Source organism: Contarinia nasturtii, unplaced genomic scaffold (assembly GCF_009176525.2).
Source record: "Contarinia nasturtii isolate CC-2019 unplaced genomic scaffold, AAFC_CNas_1.1 Cnas_scaffold_129, whole genome shotgun sequence".
Taxonomy (NCBI): Eukaryota; Metazoa; Arthropoda; class Insecta; order Diptera; family Cecidomyiidae; genus Contarinia; species Contarinia nasturtii.
The window spans coordinates 5,311,644-5,337,501 of NW_022197486.1; the positions used below are offsets into that span (position 1 = coordinate 5,311,644).

The 25,858-nt window shown below is 33.0% G+C and overlaps 5 protein-coding genes across 11 annotated transcripts in view; 3 read left to right on the forward strand and 2 right to left on the reverse strand.

The window, feature by feature from the left end:
* Positions 1 to 1,162: 1,162 nt before the first annotated feature.
* On the reverse strand, positions 1,163 to 6,133 carry LOC116350549 (putative tyrosine-protein kinase Wsck). 2 transcript variants are annotated; one of them, XM_031782365.1, is made up of 9 exons: positions 5,359 to 6,133; positions 4,522 to 4,901; positions 4,077 to 4,450; positions 3,603 to 3,922; positions 3,340 to 3,538; positions 3,099 to 3,271; positions 2,820 to 3,030; positions 2,309 to 2,583; positions 1,163 to 2,230 (listed from the first exon to the last, which is right to left on the reverse strand). In XM_031782365.1, the coding sequence occupies exons 2-9, from the start codon at positions 4,731 to 4,733 to the stop codon at positions 1,745 to 1,747; spliced, it is 2,250 nt and encodes a 749-aa protein (XP_031638225.1). In that variant the 5' UTR covers positions 4,734 to 4,901; positions 5,359 to 6,133; the 3' UTR covers positions 1,163 to 1,744. The 2 variants fall into 2 exon arrangements, with proteins under 2 accessions (XP_031638225.1, XP_031638218.1); XM_031782358.1 differs by lacking the exon at positions 5,359 to 6,133 and having other exon boundaries at positions 4,522 to 5,059.
* A 907-nt stretch (positions 6,134 to 7,040) lies between these two features.
* LOC116350528 lies at positions 7,041 to 11,985 on the forward strand. The gene is made up of 5 exons (XM_031782336.1): positions 7,041 to 7,538; positions 7,605 to 8,370; positions 8,443 to 8,667; positions 8,759 to 9,036; positions 9,437 to 11,985. Exons 1-5 carry the CDS (start codon positions 7,479 to 7,481, stop codon positions 11,870 to 11,872), a joined length of 3,765 nt encoding a protein of 1,254 aa, XP_031638196.1. The 5' UTR covers positions 7,041 to 7,478; the 3' UTR covers positions 11,873 to 11,985.
* On the forward strand, positions 11,984 to 17,865 carry LOC116350539 (WASH complex subunit 4). The gene is made up of 12 exons (XM_031782347.1): positions 11,984 to 12,098; positions 12,216 to 12,841; positions 12,926 to 13,168; positions 13,232 to 13,582; positions 14,746 to 14,943; positions 15,111 to 15,242; positions 15,325 to 15,558; positions 15,631 to 15,908; positions 15,968 to 16,046; positions 16,115 to 17,051; positions 17,113 to 17,321; positions 17,393 to 17,865. The coding sequence occupies exons 1-12, from the start codon at positions 12,080 to 12,082 to the stop codon at positions 17,828 to 17,830; spliced, it is 3,744 nt and encodes a 1,247-aa protein (XP_031638207.1). The 5' UTR covers positions 11,984 to 12,079; the 3' UTR covers positions 17,831 to 17,865.
* Positions 17,866 to 18,073: 208 nt separating this feature from the next.
* LOC116344509 (CLIP-associating protein) overlaps positions 18,074 to 25,858 on the forward strand; it is an 8,666-nt gene continuing 881 nt past the window's right edge. Inside the window, exons 1-21 of one of the 5 annotated variants that reach the window (XM_031773098.1) lie at positions 18,074 to 18,241; positions 18,567 to 19,242; positions 19,736 to 20,013; positions 20,085 to 20,209; positions 20,294 to 20,530; positions 20,632 to 21,286; positions 21,365 to 21,552; positions 21,645 to 21,695; positions 22,083 to 22,238; positions 22,344 to 22,457; positions 22,594 to 22,614; positions 22,717 to 22,818; positions 22,899 to 23,191; positions 23,266 to 23,403; positions 23,480 to 23,650; positions 23,723 to 23,976; positions 24,049 to 24,280; positions 24,497 to 24,674; positions 24,747 to 25,214; positions 25,388 to 25,529; positions 25,607 to 25,781. In XM_031773098.1, coding sequence (XP_031628958.1) covers positions 19,051 to 19,242; positions 19,736 to 20,013; positions 20,085 to 20,209; positions 20,294 to 20,530; positions 20,632 to 21,286; positions 21,365 to 21,552; positions 21,645 to 21,695; positions 22,083 to 22,238; positions 22,344 to 22,457; positions 22,594 to 22,614; positions 22,717 to 22,818; positions 22,899 to 23,191; positions 23,266 to 23,403; positions 23,480 to 23,650; positions 23,723 to 23,976; positions 24,049 to 24,280; positions 24,497 to 24,674; positions 24,747 to 25,214; positions 25,388 to 25,529; positions 25,607 to 25,781 — 4,170 coding nt within the window. In that variant the 5' untranslated portion in view covers positions 18,074 to 18,241; positions 18,567 to 19,050. The other 4 variants (XM_031773115.1, XM_031773124.1, XM_031773133.1 and 1 more) reach the window with 4 other exon arrangements.
* LOC116344550 (senecionine N-oxygenase-like) overlaps positions 20,035 to 25,858 on the reverse strand; it is a 31,896-nt gene continuing 26,072 nt past the window's right edge. For both annotated transcript variants that reach the window (XM_031773166.1, XM_031773167.1), the window contains one exon: positions 20,035 to 20,233. In XM_031773166.1, coding sequence (XP_031629026.1) covers positions 20,196 to 20,233 — 38 coding nt within the window. In that variant the 3' untranslated portion in view covers positions 20,035 to 20,195. The remainder of the gene's footprint in view (positions 20,234 to 25,858) is intronic.

The window sequence follows — 25,858 nt, forward strand, 5'->3', positions numbered from 1 at the left end:
ATACATATACAACGTATTTGGATAAGTGTGAACTTTAGTGTGCACACTTATTTTTAAGTGCAGTTCGTATACACGGGTTCTTTTGTCAGAAACTATTTTGTGCGGTGATTACCGCACGATATTCGATTTTATCCATTTTATAAAAAATCTCGAGGTTACTTCGTATGCAATGCTGTTGAAAACAAACGATGACAGATATAAACTCAATTTTTTTTTCTAAAATACTAGTGACATTTTGTACGTGAATTACAGCACAAGAACAATATGTAGCTAGTGCCACCTATATGTCAGGCTTAAAACTTTTGCCTCCCCCTGTATTTAGCTGCAACCGTCACCGGATTGAAATTTAATCCGAGTTTAATTACAATTGCGAACAGACTGCTACTTCTAACTAATCATTAACAGCGAACTGTCTAAGAATTGCGCCTTAGTTGTAGCAAATTAGGTGATTATTATTTACGATTGAATGTTATCGTTATTCACAAAATTTGTTTTTTTTCTTCCAGAAACTGCGTTTATACGAAAGGACTGTGTGGGATCCACCTCCTCCGAAAGATAAACTTCCATTTTCAGTTTTTGGGTTGATATGATTTCATACTATATTGGATCGAGAAATGATATGGGTTCAATATACTGTCTTCAAATTTTGTGATGGTGTTACAGTTCAATAAAATCACGAAATTATATTTCGAGTAGAAGTCTTATATTCAATCTCGGGTATTCAAGTATAAAATAACGGTTTTACTTAATTCGAGATTAAAGAATTAGCCATACCTCTGAGTTTTCCGAATGTTTGAACAAAATATGGATTTTAAAATGTTTTACAACAATTGATTTCTTGTACGAATTCATTTTTACAAATAAAACAGATAAAATCCATAAAGTCTGTCACTGGTTGAGTTTACCATTTTTGTGCTTACCTACATCCGAGTGTACGAAATAAATCACTCTGAAATTCTTACAATATTTTAATATCAAATCGTAAAAGTCACCATTCATCCAACAACGTCAATATTTCACAATTTCCAGTTGGTTTAAAATGCTCTTTTGGTATTCATAACTGATAGCATAAGATTAAGTAGTTATTTGACATCAAATTCACTGATGTGCAAGTATTTTAATCGTTTTTTTTTCGTTTCGGCTGAAATGAAAACTAGGCAAATACGAAGTTCATAATGAAAGTTTCATTTATTATTCAATTCTTACATTTTAAAAATATAAAAATTTATTACACTGACGAAATGTGTTGGACGGAATCGTTTATAATGTGAAGGCACCGCTTAATATAAAGAATAAAAAGTCAATGTGCGGAAACTTGATTGTTTTCAATTACGATTGAATCAAATCAGCCACAAAATTTGTCATGTTAACGGAAATCGTTCCGATGAATGTTGAATCTGTATGATAATTGACATTGGTTAAATGAAAAAAAAAACTCGCGAGGGGAAGACTGGCTTAATTTCTCGCCATATCCCGATATCGTTAACACAAACACTACTAAAAATCAGTGACAACGAACAAAACGGTTCAAATTGAAAATTTCGCGAAAAATATATCGGTGATACTATTTCTGACTTAAGATTCGTGCGTTATTTTTCTATAGTTAAAAAGTCTTAGATTATAATTTTGCTTTAGCAAATGATTGTGTTTGTTTTCTCTTGTTCGAACTAATTGGAATGTTGTACTTATTAAATCTAGAAAAAAAAACGAATGTAAAAAGCACTAGTAAATGACGGAATGTTTTTCAAGCGTTCTGTTCTTCTAGTAATGGTAAATAGTATGGCAACGTGTATCCTTCGCGTCTTTGCAATAACAGTATATGTTGAGGTGATGACAGAAATTGCCATAACATTGACGTTATTTCAGAAAAGGATGGTCGTTCGCTTGGTTCATCTTGCCAGCAGTTAAGCAATAATTGATGCATGTCGTTATTAACATAAGGCAATGGTTCGGGTCGGGCTCCATCTTTGATTCGATATATTAGCTCATTTGCATTTATTCTGGGATACAATGTACCGCCAATTGCCAAACATTCCCAAATAACACATCCAAATGACCAAACATCGCCTTGAACGGAAAAATGCTGGAATCGAAGCATTTCCGGTGCACTCCAACGGCTTAACTCAATCGCTTTTCCAGATGTATCGAAACATGGACCAAAGCAGGATATTTTTGGAATATTATCTCTTGTCATTCGTATACTGTGCGAATTGAGTTTACCGTGAATAAACTATGGATAATGTATTGATAATAATAATTATGTGGCGATTGAATTTATTTAAAGTATTCATGTCAATCTTGATCATACCTTCTTTTGGCTGAGAAATTCCATGGCCGTTGATAGTTCGCATAGTGTTTGTAAGATGAATAATTCTGAGAGTGATGAAAAATTCCTTGGATCAGTTGTTCTTGATTCAATCAGCACTTTTTTCAACGATTTATTTGTATCTTCGAATATGAAGTATAGCCAGTTGGTTGACTGGCATATTCCATAGAATTCAACAACATTTTTATGAGAATCTAGTTGAGCCAATGCTTTGAATTCTTTTAGAAATTGTGTTTGGCATATTGGTTCCATATCATCTGCGTGAAAAATTAAATAATTTCAAACAGTCTCCGATAAAAATTAAATTTTACACATTTTATTTGAAAAAACACAGAGATTGTTCTGTTCCTCTGATGAGGATAATGAAGAGGAGGAGAACGATGAGGAGGATCCTCCTCATTTGTCTCCTCGCCGTTCCTCTTCTTACAGAGGAACAATCTCTGGTAAAGAAATGGTCTATTTTTCCATTCATTTGCAAAATCAATTTACATACCGGAAATTACATGAACATGGCATGGCTTTCCTTCAAGTTTTCCACTTATTATGTCACCATACTGACCGGCTGCAATCATGTTATTGACTTCAAGCGCCAAATTGTTTCTCGCATGATTTTTATTCAAGTCAATTTGATCGAGAATCTCATTCAATTTTTGGTCAAACGTTTTTTGTGAAAAACCTTCGGATTGATAAGCATCATTGTTTTCCTGCACAATAACATTCATAACATAAGCATAAACTCAAAAACGAATTCAAAACGTAAATGTTTACGTACAACTTCCATTATTGGTCCTTGCAGTGTTAGTTCATGGTGATCGGATGGTAAGCGTTGCATTTGCGATGTCATTTTTAAGCGTAAGTATAAATATCCAACAACACTCAATACCAACAGTATGCTTAGCAAACTACATCCAATAAGAAGTACCATTTCCAAATTGTTGCCGTCATCTAAGAAATAAATCATATCTTTTTTTATTCATATATGTTACATGCGATAACTTCTTCGTAAAACATACCAATATTGTCATTATTAATTGGAACAATGAGTTCAGCATTTTTATTGGTCGCATCTCTTGAATAGCGTTTTTTTATCGTTTTTCCAAGTTGTGATACTATTCCCAATGAAACGTGCACATTTCGATCGGATGGTAATGGGACATTGTCATAGCCACCATAATTCAAGCCATTGCCAATGACAAATTTTCTCGCTGAACGCTGAAATATTCATCAAAAAAAAATTAACATCATTTATTTGGACAATTTTGATGATTGTTTCCACCTCATTTGCGAGTTCAGCGGTTATATAATAGCTTAGCCCATCATCTGACGCTTGTTTATATCCTTTCAATAGATTTTCGTCGAATTCTTGTAATAGTTCTGAGTCAACAAAAATGACCACAACATGAATCGCACTTATTGGCCCATTGTTATTGATGAGAGGCGGTATTTCGATTGTCATTTGCTTTCCGTTAGAGTTGAGAATTTGTGGCTGTGGAGGTGCTGGATCTGGTATATTTATGTCAGTCTCGCCAGTTTTCCAACTCATGCCACCTTCGCCTTCGTTTGAATATGATGTTACCGAAAAATTATACGTTGTACCTGAATGAAAGAAATGTTTTCACTTTTTAGACGGAAATTGTTGAAATTAGCCCATTTTGATGAGCTTGCAACATTTAGAGAGACACCTCCCACAATTATCTCACATAAATCACAAAATTAACGCATAATATTGCTAATTAAAAGAATAATTTACCTGGATTCAAATTAAATAGCTCATACTGAATGGTGTGACCAGTTTTCTCAACAGCCCATTGTGGTAATGGTGATAGAAGTTTCGATCCATATTTCTTAATGACATTGGCTCGAATAATATATTGTGTTAATGATTTCATTTGTTCAGGTGCCGACCATTGTATTAATATCGAAGAGTCCGTTCGATTAATGATTTCCAAATTTTGTGGTGGGCCCGGAACTTTAATGCCAGTGTCATAATAGCTTTGTGTATATGCACCTCCGCAGAATTCTTTCACGTTTTCTGTACATGGACGATCGCATTCATCGGTCTTTACTTCGGTTTCGTTTATAATATCAGTGCAGAAACATTCATTGCCTTTGAGAACTGCATATCTGCATATGTGCAAAATATAATTTGATAAAAATTTCTTAAATGTTTTTTTTTATTTTGTTTCGTTACAAACCGGTAGTAAATTGATTCACATGCATGAATACAGACATCGGACGATCCCGAAAAAATGACAAGTTTTTTTAAATATAAATTTTGTGAATAACATCCTTCAAATGATCCTCGATCACCTTTCACATTATTGATCACATTTATAACTGTGTATAGTATCAAAATTACTTTTAAAAAAGTATTGTAGTCGAAATATATAAATGTTCGATGAAACATTTTTCTTTTTATCGAATTCACTTGTTTGAAAAGTACGATATCATATTATGATTTGATTGCTATGAATCATTTACACAAACAATCGTCGGCTGGGGCGGCGGCTAAGATTTCAAATAAAGCTACCACAAATGCATAAGATTCGTGAATACATAAAATATGTCCAGTCTTCTATGTGAAATGCATTAAAAATATCAAATTCAATATGGAGTTTTCAATAAACTGGCATAAAAACTAAAGAATTTTTTTTTAACTCAAAATATTGTTTATAAAGCAATTTATTTTAATTAATGCATTTGATATCAATACACAATGGCTTCCATATTTGTATAAACTGTCATCGTTTTTTAGGGGGTCTATGATTGACATTCAAACAAATGACAGCATAATGTCAAATATGGAAAATGTTTGACAAAATGAACACAAAAGACAAATGAGATAAAAAAAGAATAAAGCGAATAAACAAAATCTGTCAAAACAAAGTTTAAAACACACAAACACAAAAAAAGTCAAATGTTTTTAGTTTAAGCAAAATTAATTTTTAAAAAAATGTGTAAATTTTATATTTTAATATGGCTTATGCTTGATTTTGTGATTGGATATTCGTTCGCCGAACGTAAGTAAATACCTTATTTCGTATGATTTGGGATATTATTAGACACATAGTGTTCAGCCACAATTTTTTTTGTCTCTATCTTATCGGCTTTATGATATTTGGGTCCTTAACACACTTTTTTCCACACATTTTTCAGTTAAACGTTGTAATACTGAAACAATTCTGCGAAATAAATGTCCAACTCTAACAAGATGTGTTGAACAACAGCCTGGAAGTTATGACGGTGTTTGTCAATGCATAAGTGGCTATATTTTCAATCCAAAATCAACTAGGTATGAGCTTGAGCTGAACTCTCCTCACAATTGAGAATGAAATAAAAACAAATATCAATAATTTTCAATTGATTTCAGTGATGATGACTATTGTAAAGTCGACGATTTAAGTAGGCATGAAATATCCAAAAAAAACGAACCGAAATGATAGCAGTGATGAAAAGATTGTGATCAATGACAAACCAAATGCACAACTTGAAGAAAAACTCAAATCACCACGACCACATCATAGTCATTTAGTTGCCGGCGTTCTTATACCAATAATTCTTGTTTTAATTGCGATTGGCGGTATATACGCATACAAAAAACTACATATCACACGACATATTCGCAATTCGGTTCGAACACATCGAAGTCGTCCATTTTATGAGGATGTTATGTTAGGTACCAATGATAATGATGATCCACCATTAATTTAATGTCAAAACTCAGACTCACAATTATTCCAGACTAGATATGTATACTTTTAGTATTAGGTGCTCTCACAATGCACACATGTGACGATTTTATGAATGGTGATGTAAATTGCAAAAATCGGACACACATGATTTTTGTTTATATGTTTAAATTTGACGAAATTATTATTGACATGTAAAATTATAATTTAATTTAAATCGAGAGAAATTGGTTGATATGATAAAATGTTCCAAAGTCTAATCATTTTTACTCTGTGTAATTCATTACCAAAGAATGTATTCAATCTAGTCTTTAATTCAAGCCATAGGCATCTGTACCAAATACCAATATCAATTTAATTACCAAATTAATGTTATGGATATATCAGCAACCAACCTTTGATGAATTTTATCTTCTCGACGAGAAAATGAGCATTTTTTTACATATATATATATATTTTAATAAATGTACGTTTTGGGTTTAATTTTTTTATATTTTTTTTTTGTTTTTAAATAATTTTTAAGAACATCTGTAAAACCTCTTACCATATCTTTATACTATAAACTGTTTCGCAGGACAATATATGTGAAGTTCTTCACACTAAAGAGGAGCTGCTGCACCTCACTGGAGGGGAGCTTCACTCCTCAATATGCTCCTCAGATTGCTTTTCTTTACACATATTGCTCTGAGAAACAGTATATCTGCCATATATTCACTCATTTTGTATACCAAAACTTAAGCATAAAATCTAAATTGTTATTGTTTGAAATTGTTTTGGCAGATACGATTTCAGTAAATTTTTATTCCAAATCGTTTTTAGTCATTCTGAATGATTATTCGTTAGATTCTAAGGATTCAATGAAATGATAACATCGATTTCGATAAAACTGCAAAAATATCTTTCATATGACACATTTTTGATCTAACTAATCAATTTTTAAGAATATTCATTGTTTTCAAATTATTGACCACCAAAAAGTTTTAGATTTGTGTAACAAAAAAAAAATCTTTCCATTTATTTGTAGTATTTTGATTTAATAATTCCAACAAAATGATTATTATAAAAAAGATAATAAAACAATATCAATATATGCCTGTGAAGACATGAGTATATTTCAACAATAATCATTGAAAATAAATGCAACGCCACCATTTTCCAATATGAAATTTCACAGTTCATTATATATTTCTCTATCGGCGAACTGGCCTCATTACGCTCTATGCGTGTGTCTCTGACTTTGTGAGAGCGCAAAAAAGCGAAGAACAGTTCATCGAAGAAAAAAAAGCATCACTCTAAGTAGATGCGACGATTTGGTTGGTATAGAAGTGCATTATTCCGACAATCCGATTTTAGTTTGACACACTGTCATTGGTTCCGAACATTGTTCGCATAACGGTTATATTTTGTCTGTCACTTCAATAAACGTGGTTCATGATTTAGTAATGTAATTTAGTTTTGATTTGATGTCACAAAATATGTTTCAATTTTTCAAATTCGTCATTTTTTCATCGATACTAATCAAGGTAAAATTACAAAAAAAAGTTTTATATTCCGTTCGATTGAATTATAAATTGTGATTCGATTTGTAGTATGCACTCGTCAATAGTGCTGGGCTTGATAAAAATGCGAATAATGCAGTTCATCAAACACCTGGAGCTGATGTAAATATTCACGATGTCAAACTAAATCATATTGCGCAAACATTGACTGAGATGAAAGGTCATTTAACCGATCATCAAGTGCATTACATTGAACCGATTCAACGAAAAATTAATGGTTTGGTAAAAATCTTGGATGTGTTTCGTCTATTTCATGCTGGAGCTCCAATAAATGGCATCATCATTGCGAACAATGTTAAAATCAAACCGAATAAAAACAATGTCATCGCACGCATTTTCTTAAACGGATGGATTCAATCAAATGAAACCTCAATTTCGACACTGATCGAACGTTTGAAGGCGGCCAATTTTAATTTAAGGTGTCGCATCGTATTTGAACATCAAATCAAAAAGCGATCAACCGCTGAAACAAATACATGGTCCGGACACTCGTTGCACATTAATAAATTAAAATTGATAGGTCAAGCGGAGAAAAATTTCAAACCAAAAATATTAAATGAACGCAACGCCGTTCATCGTTTGCATGGAAAATTGTCGACGAAATATTTGGTTGTTAAACATTTGGAGAGAATCGCCAACGGAATGGCCAACTGGCATATGAACGGTCGCACGAAACGTTCAACCACATTGTCATCATTGGATCATTCGAAAATTGTTCTAAATTCAATAAACAATATTAAATGGTCGGAATTTGTTAATACAGTGTATAGAAAAGGGATGAACACAACTATTGTTGGTATGCATATCGTTATTCTCACTTATTATCAATGGGTTTTTTTCAAATCGTAAACGTACATATTCGTTGCAGGAAATATTGTGTTTGAGAAACCAGCGCACACTACATTTTTGAATACAGCAGAAACAAACGGCATTAGAGTATTCGAATTAATGACAATGGCAACGGACCAAGTGATCCAGTCAAATGCTTTTATTAGAATGATTTTTGCAAATCATGTAAATGTACGGATTTTCAACGATATGAGAAACTTTGCAGATAATGTCGTATTATTAGGAACCGATGCCGTCATTGAATGTATGATTTTTTGTTTAGAGAACTTTAAAAAAAAAAAAGTAATTTCTTTTTTTGTATGGATTAAAATATATGATTTATTATTTGACTTTAGCTCGAGTTAAAGTGAATGAGTGCCATATTAGGGACAGCTTGCATCTGTCTGATGATGAAAGTGAACACATAACCGATCACATTGTGGGCACGCATTTGGATGATTTAGTACAAATTTACCACGGACGGGTATTAGTCAGAGGATCTGTTAATACGAATAATATCTCCGTTTCGAACCCGGATCAAGAAGAGACCATTCGCAGTCAAATCTTAATAAATGGCATACTATTTGATTTACCACATTTAAGCCATCAATATTGGATGAAAACAGTTAATCAGGTTTGTATTCAAAAATACTGGTAAATTTACATATTCATTTGATAGATGGAAGTTGATTCGAACTCTCATAGCTTCTGAAGTAACTTGAAAATTTATAAGAACAGTAACAAATCGAAAGAATTTTACTCGACGAAAAACTAAAAAAAAAAATTAAATTGAATTATGGAAAATCCTACCAAATTGAAAGAATTTACGTCTCTGTCAAAAGACCGGAAAAAGGTATTCAGTAGCTAGGAGTGCTTCTGACCAGGGGCGCGACTAAAAAAGAGCACTCAAATGGTTCCATTTATATATCGATAGATTTACTTCTACTCGGTACCTTAAGAATTTATCGAATACAATTCATCCGTTCAGATATGTGTGAAACAAAAAAAATCCAATTGTTTTGTATCAATTTCAGGATATCCCTCATGCAAATTTCAATGAACCCATCACAAGTCCACAGGCAACGATAAATCGCATAAATGGATTTTCAAGGACCGAATATTTCATACTGGATGATCAAATTGATTTTCTTCCATTGAATGTTGATTTTCAAGATGTCAAAATCAAAGGGAATTTATTTACCGATAAAAATTCCATGACCACATTACAAAAACTGAATTCGGATTCAATTGCACGATTGGGAAATACACAAGTCATAATGAATTCGTCAATTATTTTCAAAGATCGTCTGTTGGTTAATCACATGACATTACAAATCGATTCAAAGAATTTGGTTCGTAAATCATTGAATGGCATCGTATCCAATTCATTCTTAGCCGATACACCAATTCGAAAGCAATTCAAACAGAATTTACATGTAACAAATAACATAATTCCGGCAGATGTTGATTTCAGTAATTTTACAATTCATAACTACAATAATTACACGGATGTTTCGAAACATTTAAATTCCGTATTAATACCATCAAATAAGCCGTCACCCTGGCTGGTCATCGTATTTGAAACAAAGTGCAATGCACATTCAATGGATGTACAACACATTAAACATCGTTCAGTGCCTTCCTATGATATTCAGACAATTTTGCAGAGTGCATCACATACAGAACAACATCGAATCCAAAAACTAACAATTGAGGGAAACATTCAAATTGTTCATGAAAATACAAGCGAAGCACCAACGAATCCAACACAAATTACCCAACTGAATGGACTTGATTTAAATAAATATTTGCAATTAGTTGTTTTCAAACAAGGACCACAACAAAATCGGCACGAATCAATCGAAATTGGTGGTGAGAAAGGTTTTATGGCCGATTTGAATATTGCTTCGGTGCACACCTTCGAAATAAATAAACGTATTCAAACGGAAAATTGGCTGGAATCAGTTTTACGTCAACAGCCAGCCGATACAAATCAACAAATAATCGAATCAATGGGATGGCAATTTAATGAAATAACATCCGATAATTTACAAATGCAACATTCAATCAATGGCATTGGTATTATGCCAAGCGATAATACAACGGATCACATCATTTTTGTGAATCATCCACATGATCGTGAGACATTTTTAACAATTAATTCGGACATTTCGCTGTCAAATAATGGAAAAATTGGCTCAAACAGTGATGTTACATGCACTGAACTCAGACCATGCAATGTCGATCATTTACAATTGAAAACTGTAAATTTGCCACAAACTACATGGGATGAAATTAAAATTTTCGGAAATGTTAAAGTTCTTTCGAACGATATGAATGCAGATAAATCGATACGATGTACTAAACCATTATGCTATTTACAAATGAGTTTATCGGCAACGACAAATGAAATTATTAACGAGAATATCGATTTCAATTTGTTAGACAAGCACGATACATTTTCATTTAATAAAATCACATCACGACCGAGTCCGAATGAGAATGTGTTACAAGAGAAAGATGTCACCCAAATAAATAGCATTAATTTGGTGGAATTGGTTGAGGATTCTCTCACACGTACAACCGTAAATCCATCGAAAGATTTGAATCAAACACAATTGACCACATTTAGTACGGAAAAGGAGTTGCTTGGCACTGAAAATGTGTTTGATGCATCTAAAGGTGCACTTTTATCTGGCATTTTTTCCGTTAATTTAATTAATGATGTAAACGTTAATGCTCTAAATAATACATTATATTTGCGAAGCAAAACCGAAGAAATGCTCATTTCACCGTGGCAAAAACTCGTGTTCTTGGATTCACCTTCAGCACAAAATATGCAAATTGACAACAATCAAACGATTAACGGTGTTGGTGTTGACGATGTGTTCTTTGCATATAGTCCAGTATTCAATAAGAATTCATCGATGTTATTTGAACAAAATGTCCATGGTCAAAATGCACAGAATTATGTCAATCAAATTATTGCCGATGAAAGTTTTAATACACAACTTGTAAATGGAATATCTTTGGAATATTTTATAAATAATCGATGTAAGTTATCGATAGACCGATTTCCACATTCAGCAGTGTCGCATCGAATAAATAAACCGCAGATCATTGATGGATCTTTTACGTTTGAAAATTTGGTGGTAAGCGGCAATGATGTGAAAATTGAACAAATTAATGATGTTACATGCGATGAGATTGTGTTAACACATTCAACGGAAAAACAACAAATAACCGGCTTCAAAGTAATCGATGGCAATTTACCATTTTTATATGTTGAAAAACCATTTCACGTATGGAAAACAAATAATCATGAATTTGTTTCGATGTATGCAAAAACAATATTGTTAAATCATAAGCAATCAATTGGTCGACTGATTGTAAAACAACCATTCCAAATCAAAACGAAAACTGCAAATATTTCACGAAATTTAAATGAAGCAACATTACCCAAAGATTAATAAATGATTTTAACAGTCATTTTATAAGTGGGGCTGCCATCTATTGAATTGAAGTCACATTACATCAATCAAATGTCATTTATACTAATATTATTATTATTATTGAGAAAAGAATATTTTGTCAAATATTATTCCTATCTATTGTTCAAAACAAATGAATCTATTAATTTTTAAAACAAATCTATATTATAATTATTAAAAGCAAAAATGTTGCTAGATGAACAAGGTGAGCCAAGTTCTTTATTTTTTTTTTTTTTTAATGTGATAATAATAAATTTGTTGTTATTTTGTTTTTTAAAATTCGTTTGTTTTTTTTTCATTTAATTGTGAAAATGTTCATTAGTCATTTCCGGAGAGCAACAGCTAAAACAATTTGCCGCATTTCTTAAAGTGCATCAAGATGCATTGAACGATATTAATTCAAAGTCTCAAATCATTCAAACTGATGACCGGAATGATAAGAGAAATTGTTCGATTTTGACAAGCAGCGAAAAGAATTCACTTCAATTACAATCGAATTCATCAGTTGGCATTCATTTTTCATATGCGGCCGAATCAATTTCAACCATCGAACTCATACAATCCGATAATAAATGTTTGAACAAAACAATTGCGGTGTTCGTTCAACTATGCATGGAAGTGCGGGAGCTGTGCAAAGAAGGTAATCCATTGATGGTCAAATGTTTATTTGCCAACGAAGAATTGTATGAGTATTTGCAAAAAAACGGTGAAAATGATTATATCGAAACATCTGTTGGCCACAAAGAGTTTGCAAAAATCGATGAAATTTCTTTATCGGCTGAGATTATAACGAAAATAAACAGTGTATTGGGTGTACTACTTCAGGCACAACAGTTCATTGAACGTTGCTTCATTGTCATTTTGGAAATAATTAAACAATTTACAGCGTTATTTGATGTCAATTCAAGCACCTACATTAACGTTGACTATTCTTCATTGCATTTTCAAGTGAGTACTTTGGCTTGTGATAAATCGGAACTTTTGTAAAACTTGGTATTTTGAATTTTAAAATAAAATGTCTTGGATATCTAGACGGTGTTCAATTATTTAGCCGAAACGATCGTTCTGATAATTAAATTCGATAGCATCTTTCAAGCAAGTTCACTATTGAATTTTTGGCCACAGTATATGAATGCAATTAAATTAGCCGAACAAAATATAAATATGATGTCATCGTCACCAAATAATGTCAAACATAGATTCAGTGATATAAGCGGTTTGAAGAATGTGCTATCGAAAATCGATTATCTACTGTCTGGCCACTTTGCATTCCAGGTAAGGTCAACATAAATTCAATGATCAATTTATTGTTTGGCGGTATTTTTTTTTTCGGAGTAGAATTTGATCGACAGCATATCCAGTTATCAAGAAAAGCATCAAACAACGACACAAGCATTCGCAAAATTTAGCATTCAGTTTAATTCATATTTGAGAAATTCATTGAATGTATTGCAACGGGCAGTAAATAATGCATCGAATCAAAGTCGAAATACATCAAATTTATTCATGTGGAATACATTCAGTGCTGATGATATATCGAATGAGACATTGTTGGGCGTAATCGATGACACCGCACTAGATATATCAAATTTAGTCGTGAAAATGAACGTAATGTGCATTTTATATCATCATTTATTTGGAAATCTTGACCAGAAACTATTCGCCGCTGTCATTGAAAGCAACACAAAGGTATGTTATTTGATGCAATTAATAATGATCGCTGCAATCATGCATACATCAAATCACATAATGACTACCCTCACTTGCTTTCTATATCACCTGTATATTTTTTTTGAGCTTCACGTTCCGAGCGACATCTCTATGTGCTTGGCATTGAACTCGCGATCCAAACGAGCACCAAAGGCAATTAAAACATTTTTTTTTTGGTGCGAAAAAGTCAAAAATGTCAACTGATTTTGTGTGAAGAAAAACCATGTGATATGCAACGTCCTCGCAGTTAATTTCGATGACACAAACTGTGCAAAGTAATTTCAATTTATTTTCCATCACAAATTCACTAAATACAAATAATAAATCGGTTTTTGTTCAATTTACACGGTATATCTTTATCGAGCGTAAAATGACAGACGTCACAACAAATGATTCCGTATTCAAACTTCAAACAATTAACATTCTACACAAACTTTTTGTTCTAATTTTCATGAGCACATAGAGATGGCGCCATCATGCAGTTTTTTACATTATTTGCCATTGTAAGTGATGGTAGCATAATGAAGTCTTACAAGTCAATGACTATGACACTAAATCACTAATATGGATCCCGTTATTTTCACAAATAACCAAACGAATTCAGTTTTGTACATAAATATATTTATCCCATGTTATTTTCATTTTTTATCACACTCCCATCATATCCAACACCTAGTGACGGACATTTTTGGGGGAGTAGCAGCAAAAACGCGTAGGGCCTTCTCGTAAGAGCTGACTGGCCAATTTTATTCTTCGGATTCGGATCAAAATTGATGACTTTTTTTGGTTCCTCAATTTTTTGACAAAACCCCACAGAAAATCGAAAGATTTTCTTCTCGACGAAAACCTTAGCAAATCAAAAGAAAGTGAAAAAATCGAAATTTTTCTAGGGTTTCCAACAATTTTTTCCGAGTTCCGAATTTTTGTTAGAAAAAAAAAACACCGAACCCTGGAAACACTCGTCAACACTTATCATACTCATAAAAAACAAATCCAAAAAATCTAAAAACCTGCTGGATACCTTTCTCTAACCAGACTTTTATTGAAAAAAATACTCCCCCCAATTTATCGATAGATATTTAGTAAAGGTGCAATGGTATCAGTTGCAAATTTAATTTCAATATTCATTCAATTTCTTTCAGTTTCCATGTGTTCTCTTGATGGATAATGTGGTGTGGTCGCCCGAATTGTTTTTAAGTACATTTGCATCGACATTGCTTGCTAAACTTCGCGGTGGAAGTGAAAAAATGTCCTCAGCCAATTTATTACGGACCCAACAACAATGGCTGCAAATGATGTGCCAACGATTATCAAAAGATATGCAATATCATATAGTTCAGGTTGTAGCACACTTAAATTCAGTATTATTTCTATTGAATATATCGAGAAGAGAGTATGTTATTCAGCGCTTATGGCTGAGTAATGTCTGAATAAAAACATACTCTCCTCTCGATATTTTCAATAGATTTGATGATTGAACGAATTTCGAAATGAATTTGTCTTTCAGACCGTGCAATGGACAATAAACTGTCGTAATGAATTTTGCTTTGATGGTGGCATAAAAAATTCAAGCCAAACGTCATCAAATCTGGACGTAAAAATATCCGATTTGAATCGAAAAACATTATTAATTTTACAGGTATGTCGCCAAAAAGAACCTTGCTTGAACAAAAAAAAATTGACATTTTGCTGAATATTTTTTTTTTACCCCATTTCAACAGGGAATCGATTTTATGGAAAAGTATAAAAGTGTAATCAATACAATCACTCATTTTCACGTGCATATAAAATGTGCAATGACAAAACAAACCATCCTATCCGTTTGTAAACTAATGGAACTGATGAAATTGGTGAAAATTACATTGAAAACTTATTCAACTGAAATATTCAACACAACTTTGAATTTATCACAATATCAACTTTATCAAGCACTACATGTGATAACAATTGCTAAGGTATTTACAAATCATGAACTTGTACTGTAAAAGACACGAAAAATGTGTATCCAATGATGTTCTCTTTTGCAGAACAATTTCCAAGCGACGTGCTCAGCAAACTCTTTGGTGTATAATGAAAGAAACATAGACATTTTGTCTGCTTTGGAGCTATCTCAATCAGTTTTGATTGGTTCGCCAAATATAAAGCGAATTCTTGTGGCTCGATTGGCTTTAACAATGGCTGATCCAAAAGAAGTCTTTCAAACTGAACAGCTGAATAAAATTTGCCGACTATTTGTGTCATTGGAACGCCTTATTCAGTTATCGGATATTCTTCAAGACTTATCATCTGAATCGTATATGATGAGGTATGAATTGGTTATTAAAACACTTTAAACACGTCCATTATCGCATTGTGTCTCTTTAGTTTTCAGGATGCGATCCTTCCAATATACTCTCGTTACGTGATCGATGTCAATGAAGCTGCAGATTGCGAGAAATTGCAGGTATTGTCACTCTAACAATGTTGCTTTGAAATCAAGACTCGATGAATAAACGATTCAACTTTTCACAGTATTTATTCGGTTCAATGGTGGAATGTTATTTTGATTTGATGTCAGGAGCGTCGAGTAATCATTTTAAAAGTCCCATCAAACTGGCAAAAGATACAAGTAAAATCGTAAATGAATATGTGATTGCAAGACTGTGTGGTTTTATTGAGACAACACTTCGATTGGATGTGCATACCAGCATGCAATTACTTCAAGTCGAAAACATTGATCCATTTAATGCAACCACTTCAAGTGACACACAACATATTCCAGTCGGTTATGTGTATCGATTGTTGGCTTTAAAATTGATTCCAGTGCTGCGAACGCATTCCAAAGAGCCATTTACAAAAAGCCGATATTTAAGCATTAGAGACCACGTTAATAAGTATTTGAGCCAAATGTTTTACAATTTAACAACGATATCAATGCATGATTGGCGCACTTATTTGGAAATGCGAATTTTGGCAAAACAAAAATTCAATCTGGAATCGGTGGAAAATCATTTACCAATACAAACGCTCGAACAAGGATTGGATGTCTTGGAAATTATGCGAAATATTCATTTATTTGTTTCAAATTATTTATATAATTTGAATAATCAGATTTTCATTGAGAAAAATAGCAAAAATAAACATTTGAATACCATCAATATTCGGCATATTGCAAACTCGTTGCGAACGCACGGCATTGGTATTATAAACACAACGGTTAACTTTACATATCAATTTCTTCATAAAAAATTCTACATTTTTTCACAATTCTTGCACAATGAACACATTCAGTCGCGACTGATAAAAGATCTTAAATTGTTTCGTGAGGCAAATACAGAAAAATCCGAAGATCAACAAATATACAGCTATGAACGTGCCAATAGCTTGAATCGGAGCATTCGACAGCTTGGTGTATCGAAAAATGGACACAGCTCATTAGATTTATTTCGTCAACTGATTACGCATATCGGTAAGCTGTTTTGAAATTAATTCATTTCATTTATTTTTACATATTCATTTTTTGCATCAAGGAAATGCCATGGGATATATACGAATGATGCGATCAGGTGGAATTCATTGTTGTTCAAATGCAAGTGTTTATTTGGCGATTGCCCATGACGAATTGGGATTGGATGATATAGGTGGAAAGGATATAACCAAAAATTCTGCCGAAAATCTTGTAAATGAGGTGGCACATTTGCACCACAACTACGCTGAATCAACCACCGAATACTTTCATGTAAGTGTTATGGATTTTTTGTCAAAAAAAACTGACATTTTCAAACGAAAATTTTAAATTAATTATTGCAGCTACTTGTCGATGCATTTTCATCATTTTTCCGCAACGATAAAAATCCACACATGAAATTATTCTATTTAATTGTGCCGGCATTGATTTTAAACTATATCGAGTATATCGTGACGGCCAAGGAGAATATGAACAAAAAATCACGTGAACAGAGTACATGTTTTACGGATGATGGATTTGCAATGGGATTGGCATATGTGTTAAAACTTCTTGATCAAAATACGGACTTTAATTCGTTGCACTGGTTCAAAGCGGTTCGTCAAAAATTTACCAGCGAAATAGAGCAATTGGCCAAAGTACGTGAAGAAAATAGCTATAATAGTCAAGATGCAAAACTTCAACAAACACTTGCTCTGAGTGAAAAGCGTATTAATGTCATTCAACACGAGTTTGACTCATTCTATTGCAGTTTAAACAGCGCAAAAATATTCTTTCAATAATAAATGACCAAATAATAAAATGAAATGATTGAAAAAAAAAACTTGCAAATTTAATGTTTACTGAAATTTTTTGTTCATCAGCAGCTGGAAAACAGTCACTTTTCAAACATATTTGACAGAGTAGGTGTTTGTAGGTGGCGCCACCGATTGGATATAAAAATCAAAATGTTTGAATCATTTGACAATCTTTTAAGGCGTTGTGACAGTGAACATGATACATACACGCACAAACACATACACATACATATATATACGCGAAACGATTGCATTGAATTTCTTGCAAAAATTCTTCTGCATTTAACTACTTTGAAAAAGGTTTGAAAAACATGTTCAATTTTTTATTTGTGCAACACAAAACTTGGCAAGTGAACGAAACACATTTCGGTAATCGAAACGAATGAAAGTTTAAAGGTAAGAAATTCGTATTGTGTGGAAAAAGTGGGAAAGAAAAAAAAAATATTTAAGCATAATTGGTGCCTACTTTCTGGTAGTGGAATATAAGTACGAATGAGAAAAAAAAAACATCAAATTTGGAGACAAACTACGTATAAATGCAAGACTAACCAGAGAAGATAGCGAAAAAAACAACAAAGTGCGCGAAAAGTCTTTGATTTGATATTTACACGCAAGATGGATGACAAATTATAAAATTGCTTACACTTCTATTCATTTCTAATGCAAAATTTACGAAATTAGTGAAAATCCAATTATTCTTTTTCCATGTAAACAATTTCAGGTGGCATTCAAAACATGAATTGTTCAACCATACCATGTCACATTTAGTGTAACACAGCACCAAGATTAACAGTACTGTCAATAGTTTTTTTTTATTAGCACAACACGAACTATTACCTATTTAATAATTGAAAAGAAAAAAAAGAGAAGAAATAAAACAACAACAACACGAAGAACATAAATCCCTAATAAAACTGTCCAGTTAATACGCTGTTAAAAAAAAACAAATTGGTGTTTTTTAATGACAAATTATTGCTTTCGAATTTAATCAACCTAACCAACTTTAAACCACATACGTGCAAAATAGTGATGTTTGTATATATTGTGGCCAATGATGACGGAATCTAGTATAATAAATAAATAGTGTGTAATCGTGAATATTCTCTCAATTTTCATTTTTGGGTGTGTTTTGGAAAATAATCGTATATATATTATACAAAAAAAAAAGAAAAGAAATATAGACATTGTTTTGACAAGTGGCAAAAATGGCATATCAAAAACCCACTAGTATCGACGAATTCGTTAGCATAATGGCTAAAGCCGATATGCGGGTTAAGACACAACTTGCTGAAGATCTTGTTGCCTATTTAAATGATCAGGACAATTCGATTGTTTCAAATGACTTGGGATTATTAATCGACAGTTTGATGCCATGGCTGACTGGGAGTCACTTTAAGGTAACTCTATATATTTATTATATTCGATAATGATTCTTAACTGGCTTCGTTAATTAAATATCAATGCCAATCAAAATGCATACCATACCATATATATATATATAACAAAATCGTTTCATCTTGTGATTAAAACGTCTCGCAAAGAATGAGTCCATAACGTGAATGTTCGTTTCAAATTATTAATTAATAGTAATATGTTAACAAAAATGTCAATGTCTCTGGACTATCATCTTCTTTCTACTTGAATTTTATTCATTCTCTTTGCGTGTTTCGAGTTTTTTGCTTCGCAAAGAAAACACCCGTGATGATGCTACAAGCTATAGCTTATCTTTTATCTCATTACAAAATGATAATTAATCAAATTTTGTGCTGCTTTCTATTTTCATCCATATAATCAGTCATATAAACATAATATTATCAAGTCAAATTCTACTGAATCTGATTGTACTAAATTGCATATTAACACACTGTTTGTTTGTTTTTGTTGTTGTAGATTGCACAACGTGCTCTCGAAGCATTTATAGAGCTAATAGGTCGTTTAGGACAAGATTTCGGAGCATATACGCCAACAATTTTACCGCATGTAGTGGATCGTCTTGGTGATAGTCGGGACACAGTTCGGGAAAAGGCACAGATGCTTCTCCAAAAACTAATGGAGCATCGTGTCATTTTACCACAACAATTACTTGACAAATTAACAATATGTTTCAAGCATAAAAATGCAAAAGTTCGTGAAGAATTTTTACAAACAATCGTAGATACATTAAATGTGTAAGTATCAGATGCAATTGGTTAATTTTTTGATAAAATAAAAACTCGTTTTATCATCAATTTCAACACAGGCACGGTACACAGGTATTGTCAATGAAATCATATATTCAGCCCATCGTAAATCTATTGGGAGATCCGAGTGGTCCAGTAAGAGATGCGGCGATACAGAGTTTAGTTGAAATCTACAAACACGTGGGTATGTATTGTAAAGCCATTGTCACTGAAAGGAAAAAACAAAGATTTTCATTTAATTTTTTGTGTTCGTTTGTTTAATTTTCAGGAGACCGACTGAGAGTTGATCTCAGGAAGAAAGAAATTTCGGCCGCAAAAATGGCGATTTTGGAACAAAAGTTTGACGAAATAAAAAATAAAGGACAATTGATGCCATCTGCATTAACAACAGCTATCTCCAACAGTGACGAATTGGATAATGTTGGCCAAGTGAGAAATGTTAGCCGATTGGTTAAGCGTACGGTATCGTCAAATGTTCGAAAGCCACAGTCATTGGATGTACAAAGTAAATGAAAAATTCAATTTTCATCAAGTTAAATTTTGAAGAAAAGAAAAAAAGAAAAGAAAATTCTTAATCCGGCTCTATGTGAATTGTTTTCAAATTAGGTGATGCAGGTGCAGTAACAATGGACATTTTTGAAGCATCATTCGAACTCGTGCCTCAAATAACGATATTTAATCAACGCGACGTTGATGAACATTTAAAATCGATCAATACGATAATTGGTGACAAAAATATGGATTGGGAGAAACGGGTTGATGCGCTTAAAAAAATTCGTTCATTGCTAATGTTAAATGTTCACACTTCACCCACGTTTGCCATTTTTCTTAAAGAAAATTTATCGATGTCGTTTCTTGATATATTGAAAGAGTTACGTTCACAAGTCATTCGTGAAGCATGTATTACCATCGCATATATGTGCAAAGTGATTCAAAATCGTTTGGACTATTTTTGTGTGCATATATTTCCCGAGCTTATCAATTTGATACAAAATTCGGCAAAAGTCATTTCATCGGCTAGTACAATAACTGTAAAATATGTCATCAAATATACGCATGCACCAAAATTAGTTCCAGTTATGACACAAAATTTAATGCAATCAAAGTCAAAAGACATTCGTGCCACATTGAGCGAGGTAATGTATTATCTGTTCGAGAATTGGTCAACGAGAACATTGGAAAAATTCTCGATCAATTTGAAAGAAGCATTGAAGAAGGGTATTAGTGATGCCGATAATATGGCACGCAAACATAGCCGAAGGTTTGTCACATTTTTGTTTGTTTTGTTTGTTTTTTTTTTTTTTCATAAAATATATTGTTTTTTTGTTTGTTTTTGCAGGAGTTTTTGGGAATTTCGTCGTCATTTTCCTGATCTAGCTGACAGCTTGTATATTACACTTGATTCGCAAACACAAAAAGCATTGGAACGAGAACGTGATGGCGGAGAATCGAATGGTACAAATTCGATGAGTGCTAGTCTTCGTGGCAGTAATAGCAGTTTGAATTCAATTCCAAACAGTGTCATAAGTAGGTGTCATTTTACACAATCACAGCAAAATATTTCTTTTTGAGCAAGTTTTTAAAAAAAATCACCTTTTTTCCATCATTTTCAAACATAGAACGTCGCCAATTCACTGGATTACGAAGTCCAGCAACTGTTGCTCCATCTGGTATGTTGAATATCCAATCGTTTTTAGTTTTCAGACATTTTTCTCGTTTTCAGTTTATTATTTGTGTAGTTTGAAGGAATTTTTGTTTATCAACGACTTCTTCTGTAAACTATCTCTATCTAACTCCTCTCTATTTATTGTTTTCGATTTATAAAGACCAATTTATTCTTTGGAAATAGCACAGACGCATTTTGACCAAAACATCAACACAACCATATTATTTTCTCTGAGTTTTAACGAAAATCACAAATTTCTATCAGAAATTATAAAGTCCTTTGTCGTTTCTTCTTTTCTTTCCACTTAATAACTTGCCTTCATATGACGAAATTCTTTAATATTGAACTGGAAAAACGATCAATTAATCAACAATCGCTAAACACAATTCAGCAAGTGCAAGTAGTGAAAATCTAGTGACACCAATAGCACCATATGGTAGCACTAGTCGTCTTCACCGAGTACCATCGTTACCAAAAACTCGTAATAAAAGCGGTATACCCGTGCCCACAATTCAACGAGATTTATCTCAAATTAATGCTCTTCGAGGTTATTTCAGTCTAATACTAACATCTTCTGTTTGAAAAAAAAATCATGATATTTGTTTGTTAATTATAACAATAAAAAACTAAACCATTATACTATTTAATATAGGTGGAGTTCGAAGTATCTCAGCATTAGATACAGCGGCTGTACAAAGAGCTAGGGCAAGACAGCAATATTCAACGATGGCTCGATTGAAAGTAACGCCCGGAACCGCTTCACTGCGTAAGTTTAAGCATTTTTCATATTAAAAAAAAAAAACAAAACAAAAAAATATGTGTACACAATGGCATGGCAATGATTTGATTATCTTTATTAAATGCTGAACAAATATGGATATGCACACTTTTCTTAAATGTAGAAGGTCAAATAGCTCAGCAAGGTAAACTAGAGTAAACGTATTTGTCTAACAAAACTTTCATATTCATATCAATCAAATTCAAATGAAAACAATATTCCATTTTCCATTCCAATATTTATGCAGCTCGTGCTAAGAAAACTCCACAGAATACACCGAGTCAAACAACACCACAAGTTGAATACCGAAGCACAGTTCGACGAAGTAGTGGTGTTAGCCAATCACAACGTAAGAATTTTGAAATTTATGCACACAAAATAGAAATTTTTAATTATGGATTGGTTGTTTTTTGTTTTTGATAAATTTAGCAACATCACGGAGTACATCCCCTTCATCGCGACTATATAGCATGCCATCAGCATATAGACAAACCGGAACTATTCCAAAAAAGACTCCAGTCATTCCACGATCGCTTGTCAATTCACGTGAAACTAGTCCAACCAGAAATGGCGTACATCAAACTGTTCGTCGTCTCGGCTATCTACCAAGTCACAGTCCCCGTCGACAAGAACGACCACCAATCATTCCATCTAGACCCGTTTTAGCGCAAAAAATTCTACAAGCAAGCCGTGAAGCGGAATCTGCTTTGGCCGATGCTCTTGTAATAACACCGACTCATTTTTCTTTTGAATTTTTCGACAACTAAAACGATGTCCATTCTATTTTAATTTTTAGTCACCGGAAGATGCAGATCTATCAAGTGAATTGGGTCGTTTACATCTGCATCGTAAGATATCCCGTGATGAATCTGACGATAGTGAAGCATCATCAGTATGTTCCGAAAGAAGTTTTGACTCGTATCGACGCAACGACGTAAGATTTTCGTGCAGCTTTCACTTATATATTCTTACTTACAAAAAAAAAAATCGTGTGTTTTTCATTTGTTTAGTCTGGTTCGTGGAATGGATCAAGAAGTAAATTAGATCGCACATTAATTGAAGATATTGACGTAATCATTCAACTATGTTCGTCCACACATTGGGCCGAACGAAAGGATGGCTTGACAAACTTAACCGCATACCTTTCAGATGGAAATCAATTAACACCAGATCAACTGAAGGTAACGCATTTATCTTATTTTTTTATTTAAATACAATTTTAATTGATCCATAATATTATTTCTTCTCCACAGAGCATTTTAGATCTATTTCGAAAAATGTTTATGGATAGTCACACAAAAGTTTACGCTCTATTTTTGGATACCGTTAATGAACTTATCATTTTGCATTCAAACGATTTACACGATTGGCTTTTTATTTTGCTGACACGACTTTTTAATAAACTTGGTGCCGAACTATTGGGGTCAATGCATAGTAAAATATGGAAAACCCTCACTTTGGTGCATGAATATTTTCCAGCTGAGCTTCAATTGAAAGCGGTTTTCAGGTAAACATTTTTTTTTAAATAATTTCGTATAAAGAAAATAATTGATAATTAATTTGATAATATTTTTATTAGAATTTTGGTTGATGCTGCCCAAACGCCAAGTATAAAGACCAAAATTGCTGAACTCAAATTTGTTACAAATTTGGTAACAACATATTGCCGTAGCGATAATTTTCCCACACAACCAGCTACAAATAGGGCAATACAAAAGATTCTTCAATTGGCTAATGATCAGAAGAGTGTCGAACTGAGAAGTCAAGCCCGGTCCTGTTTAATTGCTTTGTATAATTGCAATACAGCTGAGGTTTGTAGAATACACTTTTTTTTACCATTTTTCGGTTGACGATTGGAAGTGTAACTGGTGAAGAAAAATGAGAATTGACAGAAGATTTCAGCAAAGTATTATCCCAGTTATACAATATCTTCGATCAATGAAAAAACAGTATGTCTTACTTAGACATATGTCATGTGTAGCACTTTTAATGAAAAATCATATCAAAATAAATATTTATATCAACAGATGACCGAAATCTTGAGTGGATTACAAAAACAATACAACGATTTAGCGAAAACAATCATTCAGCAACATTTGCGGCGAAATACCTCTGGCACAAGTAGTCCATCATCGCCAATGACTTGTTCAAGTCCCAAATTGTTAAGTCCGCAACTGGGACCTGCAAGTTTGAATAATTATCCTAGTAAGTACTAATACATAACAACATTAACATTATAATTCGAAAAAAAAATATCTAATAATCATTATTCGATAGGTCCGCGATCGCGTCAATCATCAGTAGAGAATAATGATAGTACCATGCAAATGAATACAGAAGAAGTGTATCGTAGTCTCCGTAAAACAACGGCTGAAATCCAGAACTATAGTTTTGAAACAAAATTGGGTCGTGATACAAATAGCAAAGACTCTGGAATTAGCCAAATGGATGATCAACAATTGGGTGCGGTACCATCAAATGAATTTGTTCGACAACAACAGCAACACTTTAGTATGAATCCACCACAACACAGCGCAATGAATGGTCATAATGGTGGTTATTTCTCTTCTGTGGACAAAGAAGATTCATGCAATGGTTCCAAAACACAATCGGCCACAACAACCGAATCAAATACACCAGAGAGTACAGTGCGCATTGATGGTGAAATGATATCGCGCAGCTCATTCATAGCAAAACATTCGAATAATGTTACCATTTTGCCAAACGGTGAACTTGTTACAGAATGTAGGTGTCGAACATTTAATTGAACGCTCTAGAATAAAAAAAAAACGCACTGAATGGTTGTTATATCAAAGCGGAACACCAACCATTCTGTACGTTGTTTTTATTCTAGAGCGTTCAATTTTTGAATCGAGTTTCAAATCAAATTTGAAATACATTTTTTTTTGTTCGTTTAGGGGGTGCAAAAGAATCCGATATTGTCAATGATGCACTACTATTAAACACAAGTATGTCAAATGAGCACATTGTTCAAACATTAGCCGATTTATCGACAGTCATCAAATTAGGTAACTGTGAGCTACCTGTGAAACATTTCAAGTGAGTATTCATATAAAATTTGAATTCGCTTTCATTTGTATAAATTATTATTGATGAATGTATCGATTTGTTTACAGAGCCATTATGAAAATATTGTTGGAACTCCTTGGTTCGCAGCAAACTGACATTATTCTAGCTGTAATACATACGCTGTCGAAAATATTGCGAAGCGATCGTATGAAGACTAGCTGGTGCAAATTCTTAGAATTAATTTTGCTAAAAATAATTGATTGCTATAAAACACACAAAGATGTACGTGAGAACCATTTTTTCTTCTTCTTCTCTCTCTCTCTCTCTCTCTCTCTCTCTCTCTCTCTCTCTCTCTCTCT